General features: G+C 41.9%; 2 protein-coding genes across 3 annotated transcripts in view; one reads left to right on the top strand and one right to left on the bottom strand.

The window, feature by feature from the left end:
- The first annotated feature begins 804 nt into the window (after positions 1 to 804).
- Positions 805 to 9,275, top strand: LOC136663276 (growth hormone secretagogue receptor type 1-like). Of its 2 annotated transcripts, none has more exons than XM_066640284.1 (4): positions 805 to 1,407; positions 3,446 to 4,464; positions 6,372 to 6,457; positions 8,183 to 9,275. In XM_066640284.1, the coding sequence occupies exons 2-4, from the start codon at positions 3,708 to 3,710 to the stop codon at positions 8,201 to 8,203; spliced, it is 864 nt and encodes a 287-aa protein (XP_066496381.1). In that variant the 5' UTR covers positions 805 to 1,407; positions 3,446 to 3,707; the 3' UTR covers positions 8,204 to 9,275. The 2 variants fall into 2 exon arrangements, with proteins under 2 accessions (XP_066496381.1, XP_066496380.1); XM_066640283.1 differs by having other exon boundaries at positions 6,369 to 6,457.
- The window catches only part of LOC136663275 (fibronectin type-III domain-containing protein 3A-like), a 74,848-nt gene continuing 71,716 nt past the window's right edge, over positions 7,087 to 10,218 (bottom strand). Inside the window, exon 26 of the mRNA XM_066640281.1 lies at positions 7,087 to 9,818. Coding sequence (XP_066496378.1) covers positions 9,501 to 9,818 — 318 coding nt within the window. The 3' untranslated portion in view covers positions 7,087 to 9,500. The remainder of the gene's footprint in view (positions 9,819 to 10,218) is intronic.

The following is a 10,218-nucleotide window of genomic DNA, read 5'->3' as shown; positions in this document are numbered from 1 at the left end:
AACAAACAAGGACAAAGATTTGATGGAAGGCCAAACAAAATGTTCATTTTCATTGGCCATTTACATTCAGGCGGTATAGGAGCCAGGCAGGCCTCCTATGGGAGAGAATTCCATAATAAGGGGTTGCTTGGGAGGGCTAGGAGGGCTCTTCTTTATTTTAAATAAATTTTTAAACTTACTGTAAACTTTTAATTTCCTTACATATTTGATTTGATTTTGTCATATAGGGGTATTAAAATTTTTCCTCCATAATGCTTTCACTTCTGGCCATGACATCACTTCCAGGTTGATGACATAACTTCTGGTGGGTCCCAACAGATGGTCATTCTAAAAAGTGGGTCCTGGTCCAAAACAATTTGAGAACCACTGGCCTAGACTGTCTCAGGCAATCCTCTTGGCCTCAGTTTTCTCCATCTGCAAAATGGAGATGATAATACTTTACAGGATGGCTATAAAGACAACATCAAGATAGCTTTACATGTTCAGAAAACACTGTAAAAATAAGTCTTTATTAAGCCCTGTTTTAAATTTAATATTACAGCCCAGTGTGAACGTTGGAGGCAGGGCAGGTATATAGGCCGGGAAGGTGACAGATATTGTTCACTCTCTGACTTAACGCATATGGAAGACAACCAGGAACTCCACTTTGTTTTTCCAGACCTTGGCTGTTCCTGGTAAGCGAAGCATATTTGGGGTGCATGTCAAAACTCAACCTTTGGCTTATAATTAATGGGGGTTTGAGCAAATGGTTACTCCATTTAGAGCCCTATTAGTAGACAAAGGTGTTTGGAAATGTCTAGCTAATGATTAAAAAAAACAACACAAGCCTAAGCAATGAGTCTCTCACTGGGGCCAGCGGAACGGGGGGGCGGTGGTGTCATGCAATCACTTTTTGTCCTAAATTTCACCATTACAGCATCTTTTGCAGAGCCCGGACAATGGGAAGGAAGATGTGCTGGAAAAATGTGACTGGAGCAGGGTGTTCTAATTAGAATGGTGGTATCAAGTGGCGGGCTGGACCTCCCAGGTAATGGAGGAGGTTCTGTGTTTCAGATGACAGATTGAGAAAAAAAAAAGGGGCAGCCCAGCTGTTTAACAAGTGCACTGCTTAAATGGCAGGAGATGTTGATGGATGGCTAGAAAATGCTGCCTTGTTTGTCATGCTCCATGGGTTGGGGGGGGAAGCACTCAAAAGATCAGACTCATCCCAACCAATTTCCCCAGGAGATGGAGCACTTAATCAGGTGAAAATGCACAGCTGTCAGGTGTGCGGATGTGAGCTTTGCTCCTGGCTGGTCGCTTTCAAGAACGGGAATGTTACAAGTGAGGTCAAAGCAACAGTTGGTGGCGAGAGCCCGTGGAAAATGAAGCTTTTATCGTAAGCGGAGTCCTTGCAGTTCATGAAAGGTAATAAGTTTCTCGGCCTGTGTGTTTGCTTGCTGAAACTGTGTGGCTCTGGCTCTGATGATTTCCTAAGTCTCTGAAGAGCATCTTAATAGCTTGGTGAAACTATGACCTTGTTAGATTCTTGTTTGCGTCCTTTGATACTGCAGAGTTGATATGGGCTGCATGTTTTCATGGCCACGGAAAGATAGCTAGTAGTCTTGTCCGCTATACCTCTCTCAAATTGACCCCATTAAGTGTTGGTTTAGTATGCAAGCTTTCAGGTTTCACAGAACCCTATGACCTGATGAATTGTTCATATGGAATTTTGGGTTTTGCCTCTCTTGGGGGTGAGCATTGCTAAGAACAAGGGGACCAGATACAGTGGAGGACAGAGTGTCTATACATTTAACCATGCTATAGAAGAGGGAATTTTGGCAGGTGTAGTTTTTAAAACCCTTCCATGCTGAGCTGCATCTGCCAAAATTTCCTCTTCTATAGCATGGTTAAATGTATAGACACTCAGTCCTCCAGTTTATCTAGTTAGTTGTTGGCATCCTTCAGTCTCGGAAGACTATGGTATTGCGCTCTGAATGGTGGTTCTGGAACAGAGTGTCCTCTCCAGTGCGCGAAGCCTGGGTAAAGTAGGTATGGAGGATAGACTGTTTCCCATGCAGCAAATCCCCCCTCTCCACGTTGCTGAAATGGTCCAGTGGAAAGGCAGAAGCCAATACGGTTGGTTCTAGCGGTGTCACAGGAGTTGCCAGAATGTGACTGTGTTCAGCCATAAACTGCCTCAGGGACTCCGGCTCCGGATTTTGCCTCGAGGTTGACCCCTTGTCGTAGGAGGCGACGGAACTTGTTAGCCTGGGAAGGCAGCTCATCTGAGAGAAGGAAAACTCTGATCCCAAACCTCCACTGTCTTGTGGCTACATCCAGTTATGGAAAAGGCTTCAGGAGTCAACCTCAAGGCAAAATCCAGAATGTATCTAGTCATCCTGGTTATGCAGTCTTGTTAAATCTTGCTGGGTATTGGAACAGATTAAACTAAATACGGAATTTTTTTTTACCTTCCACCAGTGACTGTTTTTAGACTAGTGGCTCTTTTGAAGCAAGTTATTGTAGAGTGAAGATTCACCTGATCTATTTTCTCGAATTCTGTTGAGATTCATACTATCTTTCCCCCATTTGTTGCACTGTGGCCAAAATAGCTACATTTTAACTGTGAGGTAGCTCAGGGTTGTTGTCTCTTATAGAAAATTCAGGCCAAGGACAGTTCTCCTGGCCTTTTGGTAGGATGGTACGGAGACCCCGGCTTTTGATGACCAAAGATTTGGTCATTTGCATTATCCAGTCATGCTAAAGTTGTAAAGGTTGGGCATCCCTTATCCGAAGTGATTGGGACCAGAAGCATTTTCAATATCAGATTTTTCTGCATTTCAGAATACTTGTATATACATAATGAGAGATCTTGTGAATGTGGCCCAAAGTCTAAACCCAAAATTCATTTGTTTCATGTACTCCTTTTATGCATAGCCTGAAGGTAATTTTTATACAATATTTTTAATTTTGTGCGTGAAACACAGTTTGTAATTTTATTTCTTTGGATGAAAAGTAAAACAAAAAAGTCATGTTGGTGCTCAAAGTTCTGTATTTTGGAATTCCAGATAAGGAATGCTCAACTTTATAATCAGACGTATGACTAAGTGGCTTACCAAGCAGTTATGTACAGATTGTGATAAGTTACCATTTAGTAAATGTTTATCCCTATTCACCCACTGTGCTCAAATGAAGCTACACTGGCTTTACCCCTGCTCTTGAGGTGTGGTATATAATGCTGGAAATTTGTTGGGAAGCTAAATGAGACTTGTTCTGGCCATTGCCTGCATAAGAGGCAGCCTATGCATGTACCTTGAGTTCCATCGTGGAAGAAAGACTGAAATACTGCCTAATTATAGTGTGTTAACTACAGGTATGAATGAAGATTTACTTCTCTGCTACTGCTGTTAGTGTAAGGTGGGCTGTTAATCTAATTCTTTCTCTCTCTCCTCATTCCCAGCAGGAACACAAATATTATCTTTTCGACCTACTTCAACAACATTTTCAACTTCGGAGTTAAAATAATGTTGCAGATCTGTAGGGGCCAATTTTATAGTCCACTGATTTGTATTATCAGGCCTCGGTGCTGGGGGAAAAAGTAAGTTGAGCTTGTTAATGGTAATGTAAAAAGTCTAGCAGCCTTTGAAAACCTCAGAGTGGAGCGCAATCACCTTCTGCAGGAGAAGGTGATTCCCTGTTTCCTAGCAAGGAGACATCTATGAGATATGGCTTCCTTGTCCTCCAATGACTCGGATGGCAATGATACAGACTACTACAACGAGCTCTCTTTTTCCTTGTTTGATATTCCCATCTTGGTGCCAGTGACAGTAATTTGCATCCTTTTATTTTTGTTGGGTGTTGCTGGGAACCTCACGATGATATTGATTTTTAAGAGGCACAAGGCCATGCAGACGACCATCAATATGTATTTATCCAGCATGGCTTTGTCGGACAGTCTCATCTTGCTGGGCTTGCCGTCGGATTTGTACCGGATTTGGCAATACAAGCCCTACATCTTTGGTGACTTTCTCTGCAAGTTTGTCGTCTACCTCAGTGAAACCTGCACCTACTGTACCATCCTCCATGTAACCACCTTGAGTGTAGAGAGATATTTTGCCATCTGCTTTCCTCTGAAAGCAAAGGCTGCTATCACTAAAAGCAGAGCGAAAGCTGTCATTCTCCTAATATGGCTTTGTTCTTCGGTGACGGCCGTCCCCGTTCTGTTCCTCTTCGGCGTAGAGCATCGCAACGGAAGCCTACCGGAGGACACCAATGAATGCAAATGCATGGAGGAAGCAGCCCGTTCAGGACTCCTAGAAACAATGACCTGGCTGTCTACCCTTTATTTTTTTCTTCCTGTGTTTTGCTTGGTCCTCCTCTACGGACTGATATGTAGAAAGCTCTGGAGGGCTGCACGCAAGCTTGAAGGACACCAAGCTGCAATGAGGGAAAAGTATCACCAGCAAACAGTCAAAATGCTTGGTAAGTTACATCTGGTTTGGTTTTGAGCAAACTGTGATTGCAATCTGAGATAAATGCACTACCCTTAAGGCTGCTTTGCTGAAATATAAGACACAGAAAGAACTGACTAATTTACAAGGTAGATTCAGATAATCAATAAGGTCCCCAATCTGTGTTGGCTTCTTTACTGGCCAGTTTGGTCTGAAGGGATTCAACTCTGAATGGACAACTTGTTCATCCATTGAACTCACACAAAGGCTGTCACTTATTGTCACCAATAATTACTTCTTTGCCAGAGCCCTCATTGTTAGAACATCTGTGTTGTGTAGTGCCGGCTGCAATACGGTGCTTTTCAATTGGGTTGATTCACATATTCAGCTGTAATCATCACAGGCTCAACCATAGATGAATGTATATCAGTGTTTCTTAACCACTGATATGGGTACCACCAGTGGTATTTAGTGGTACTCACAGGACTCCTGGACTAATGCCGCCTGTCAGCAAGACCAGGAATCCAATGCAACAAACAGTGGTAGGAGGCTTGGCTCAGAGGGCACAGCTCCAAAGTATGGTTTTCCATGCTTGAAAAAGCCCTCCTGTCCATCCTGAGCCTCTTACTGGTATTTGTTGCATTGCATCTGGTGTCTCAACCCACAAGTAAGTGGTGATTATGTCAGGGCCAGTTACTTCGAATAGGTGGACGGCGAACCTTGAGGAACACTGATGTATACACTTGACTTCTCTGCACCTGCAGAGAGTGTGGGAACCAGCTCCATTGTAGCATATTTGCACCTGAGGTGATGTGGATGGTCTATCAACAATGTTTAAATCCCAGATTTAAACATTCCCACTTGCAAGTCATCACTTGAGGTGGTGAATGAACTTCCCAAGCACTTACTGTACAGGAGAGTAGGTCATTTTTTCAGCATTGGAGTAGGAGTTAGCACAAAGTACTTTTACAAAGAGGGTACTGTTTGTACCTATTTTTCCTGCTTTTATTGCCTGCACTTATTTGCCAGCAATGAAATTTGTCTGGTAACTGTTGTTGGACCAGAAGAGTTTGCATCCATTAAAGTTACCTTTTGAATAAGCTTTGATTCTGTCCTGCACCATGGTTGATCAGGACTCACTCCTACTTCTGGAATAAAATGTTTTTAATGGAACTGTTTGCCTTAAGCTGCCTACAGGGGTGCATTACTTAGCAGAGTTCCATCTAAGGACCCTGTCACAGACTGTTATTGCTTTCTAGTCAATTTCACTCAGTTCATTCAGTTGCAGGCTATGGGGGGAAAAAACTCATTTTAGATAGTGGCTCAAATAGTGTAGATGCTGCCTGCTGAGGGGCAGAAGTGACATCATTAAGTAGATGATGACCACAAATAAGCACTTTTTTCCTCACTTAGCAACTCATTAGCTCCAAATGGCAGAAGAGAAAATATACAAATCATGATCATATTTTCAAGAGATGGTTGCTAAGCAAACTAAAGCTAGCAGAAGCTTTATAGGCGACATCCAGCCCATAGGGCCTTATGTTCCAACACCCCTGCTATAGATGCTACATCAAATTTGGCCACTAGATGGGGCTGAATGATCCCTTTTAAGAAAGGGAATCCAAGAACATATATCTGTATATGAGAAACTGAAAAACTATACAAAAGGATTTTGTGTGACCCTGTGAACCTTTCCTAGGTTTGTAGAGTTGGCTTGCTCATGCTGTCACCTTAGCTGCAGCTGTCTCTCTCATCTCTTCTTTCTCTGGAATGGAGGGGGGGAGGAGAGAAGAGATGACAGAGAATCACTCTCCACATTTTTTTCTCTGTGGGTCTGCTTCCTTTTTGAAAGGAGGGGAGGGGGAGGAAGCAGAAGTGGGTTCACTAGCTTGGAGGGTTCAAGATGGAATGATTGTACTCAACTTTCTCTTTCAGCAGTGGTAGTTCTGGCTTTTGTGGTATGCTGGCTCCCTCTACACGTGGGTCGGATCCTCTTTGCCCAAGGAAGCATGGTCCTATACGAGGTTAGCCAATACTTCAACCTTGTCTCAATGCTGCTGTTCTACCTTGGAGCATCTGTGAACCCCATCCTTTACAACGTCATGTCACAAAAATACAGGAGAGCTGTGTGTAAGTTTCTGAACTGCAGTCAGGTTTAGCAATCCAGGCATTTAAGCAGGAGTGAAAAGACTGAGGTTGGGGCAGTGGAGATCAGCTCACTTGTGTAATGAATGGTTAACTTAAGGCTTGGAAGGACCTCCTTAAGAGGCCTTTCCCCTTTCTTATCTAGCCATGGCTCAGCAATGTATGTTCTGCTGTCTCTTCTGGAAGGGAAGATCAGTTGAAAGGAAGGGCAAAGGGTAACATAACACCAGCATCTACTCAATTTAGAAAGGTTAGGGAAGAGAGTCAGGACCCTTTCAAAGCCTCTGGTGGGGCTGCCCTACTCCAAAACTCCTTTAGCCTTGATGTAAATACTGTTCAATGCTGCCACCCCCATAGAGCCCCAGTGTACCTACCAAAGATCTGTGACTGGCATGGAGACAACTGGGGCATCTAACAGTTTGGCCCACAGGTATGAAGATGTCCTTAAGGAAGGCCGATTCATTTTTTACTACCACACAAATTGATGCCACAAACTGAACAAGTGTGTATTTTTATTGGACATATTAAATATATTATCTATTTGATAGTTACAATTTAGTAATATGTCTGGCAGGTTTAACGTAAGTATGAAATACAGCAAATTACAATACAAAAGAAAGAAATCTAACACATTAATGCCACTAGAGTACATCGATCTGGAATGTATAGTTGTAAATATAAAATTCTACATAACATCTGTTTTCCAGTAAATCTCCTGGCAATATAAATGTTTTGTGGCAATTACAAGTACAAATTTAACTTTTAACATTCTAGGAAGTCATAATTTTGGTTAGTATTTTATTCAGAAACACCTAATTTAAAAATGACATACTATTGCCAATTAAATGTGATTTTCTTCTTCAATTTGTCTGAGAATTCAACAACAAAAAAACCCTTTGGCAACAGAAACCTGCTAAAGACTATTTTATACAAAAAAAGTGAAGTATGAAAAGAAATGAAGGAAAACAGGTTTGTAAACGTTTCTGTGAACTAAAGACACTAAACATTTGTATAAAACTCTTTCCAACACTGAAGAGAGGGCTTCCATTACAATAAATGATTAACTTGCTACAAGTAGAACAATACATTCAAACATACATTTTCCAGAATTTTTTAAATCAAAATAAATAGAGCACAAAAAGAGTACATTTTTTTTGAAAAAAGGTTAATTTCAGATTGCACCATAAATCTACTTTTAAGATATTAAGTGATATGAAGTCATCGTTGTGTGTGTGTTTTTCCCCTACACGTGAAATGCAAAAACACAATGCCACAAACCTTAAGCTACCGTTATGAGTTAACAGCCAGTGGAGAAACACTTTTGATGGTCTATCGTCTAAAACGGAGATATCTCAAGCTAAAAATGAGTTGCTTTACATCCACTGCCTCACGTACGAGTGCAAGCATTCTGATGTTTCATAAGGTAGAGCTGTTCAGTCCCTAGGAGTATGCAAAACCAAACAAAATGCACGGCCTTTGAATTTGAGGGTTTCTCCCCCTAGTAGAAGATGCATTCTGAAAATTAAATGGGGTGTGGATTTCTAGTTTTCAAGAGAGCACAAAATGGAAAGACAACACAGCTTTTTTTTTTTTTAACTTCACAGGTACCTGCTGCGGAGGCTTGACGAGACATTCCTATGTAGTGCATGATATTCACACAAAACCCCTTGCAAAAGTCTATTACACCCAAAGCCAGACCTGTCACTGAAGAATTGGTTACAAACCAGAAAAGACTTGGACCACAAAACAAAAACAAACAGTGGAATATGGAACTGCAATTGGAGAGGGAGCAATTCCTTTAAGGTATTACCTTAGGAAACAAAAATCAAATCATTTTCACATGCGACCTAATTGTCTGGATTACATCAGAAGGGCATCCAAAACAGAAAATAACCCAAAAACAAACCAGTTCGCCTTTTTTTTTCAATGTTATGTTAAGAATAGTACAAAAAACATTTTTGCTCAGTTTGAGCCAAATAGTGACACATTTATCATAAATGCACTTTTTGTTCTCATTAAAGACAAAAAAATTTCTGTGCTTTTTCCTCTGAAACAAAAAACGCTGAAGACGGTTTTTAGATCAGAAGCACAGGGCATTTTAAACTGTCCTCTCAGGCACTGAGAGCAAAGTCTGGGTCAGGCAAAAAGTTGCTTACCAACGACAGAGCATTTCATTCAGAAATGTACAGTATTGAAGGGGGAGCATTTTGCCAAGTTACATACCAAAGCACTCCCTCTGCACACAGACCACTTTGGTGCTCCCAGCGCCTTTGATTTAAAACCTCTAAAAATGCTGACCCCCGCCTACTACCCTGGGCTCGTGCAGTGACTACTGGAATCCCAACAATTTAAAACAACTGGAAAATAAAAGTAGCACTAAGTTGCTTAAAGTTTATAAGATTTTGGTTTCTTTTTTGTCTACTGTATAGTATGCTCTAGCAAGGTTCTGTAATACAGTACTGTTCTATGCTTAAGCATCTTTGCTGCTGTATCTCACAAAATGCCTTGGGTTGAAGTGGCTGATCTCCCCTCCCCCCCCACCCTCCCCTTGACATGGCTGCACTTGAGACCAAAGTTCCTGAGTCCAGCTTTCTGAGACTCACAAGTGCATGTTAAGGCAGCTTTTTAATTTTTATTTTTTTTTTGCTGTTTTAAACAGCTAACCCTGATTAAAAGATGCACAATTGTGCTATAATAGGGATCTTCTTTTCCATTTTGGGGGGATGGGGTGGGTGGGGGAGATTATTACCTACCCAGCCTCGCTGTTAAGTCAGCAGCAAAAAATGGAAATGTGTCTTATACAATCATTCCCAGATAACCATTTTAATTGGAATTTTACATAAATACCCAGGCATAAAATTTTCATATGAAAAATAATAATAATAATAATAAGCTGAGTAATGAAGTCAATTTTCAAGTCACCTACTTGATCACAAAGTACTGGATGATGACAGCAAACACAATGGCAACTGCGGCAAACCCCACAAGGAGCAGGAACGCAAACTGTTCATCGCTGAGTGACTTTCTCCTGCTTTTGGTGAGGTCGGGACTGGGGTCTGAGCACTGTGACACTAACTCCGCTTTCTGAGATGAGAACACTGTGCTAGGACTGTAAGGTCCGTGCAGTTCTTGGGTTCCAGTGCAGTCCTGGTACTGGCGCCCGGCGCACACCCTGAATCGATATTCACAGTTTGTCTGCACGTTGGTGAAGCGGAATGAAGTCTCTGGTCCCTTGTATACCTGAGGAAGGAGCAGAAGGGAAAGCAGGCATCAAAGCCAAATCACCTGTGAACAGACTGCTTAGCAGAAATGAAAGAGCTGGCACAGCTCTGTTTCATTCTGGAAGTACTGCTTTTGGACCATCATCACAATCGGTGTGACTTGTTTGCTTGCACATGACAAATGTAAAATGTGCAGGGTTATCTGTACAAAATAGCATGTGTTGCTGCAATATACCAAAATAGAAATATATTTAAACAACTGATAGTAATGTTGACTTATACATGCTCCCTTCCAAGATCAGAGGCCCTGTGTTGGGAAGCAAGGGTGGGAGAGGGGAGTTACCTCCATCTCCCACTTCTGGGGTACGCAGAGGCGTATTTGCTCTCTAGGGTGGGGCTGGTGATGACTGGGAATAGGG

Source organism: Tiliqua scincoides, chromosome 12 (genome assembly GCF_035046505.1).
Source record: "Tiliqua scincoides isolate rTilSci1 chromosome 12, rTilSci1.hap2, whole genome shotgun sequence".
In the NCBI taxonomy this organism is placed as follows: Eukaryota; Metazoa; Chordata; class Lepidosauria; order Squamata; family Scincidae; genus Tiliqua; species Tiliqua scincoides.
This window is presented reverse-complemented; position numbering and strand designations above follow the sequence as displayed.

Bases quoted from the DNA above. Each gene is read 5' to 3' on its own strand.
- LOC136663276 (XM_066640283.1), top strand. From the start codon at position 3,708: ATGGCTTCCTTGTCCTCCAATGACTCGGATGGCAATGATACAGACTAC. The intron at 4,465-6,368 runs GTAAGTTACATC...TTTCTCTTTCAG, and splicing joins GCAAACAGTCAAAATGCTTG to CAGTGGTAGTTCTGGCTTTT. The intron at 6,458-8,182 runs GTTAGCCAATAC...TTAACTTCACAG, and splicing joins GAAGCATGGTCCTATACGAG to GTACCTGCTGCGGAGGCTTG.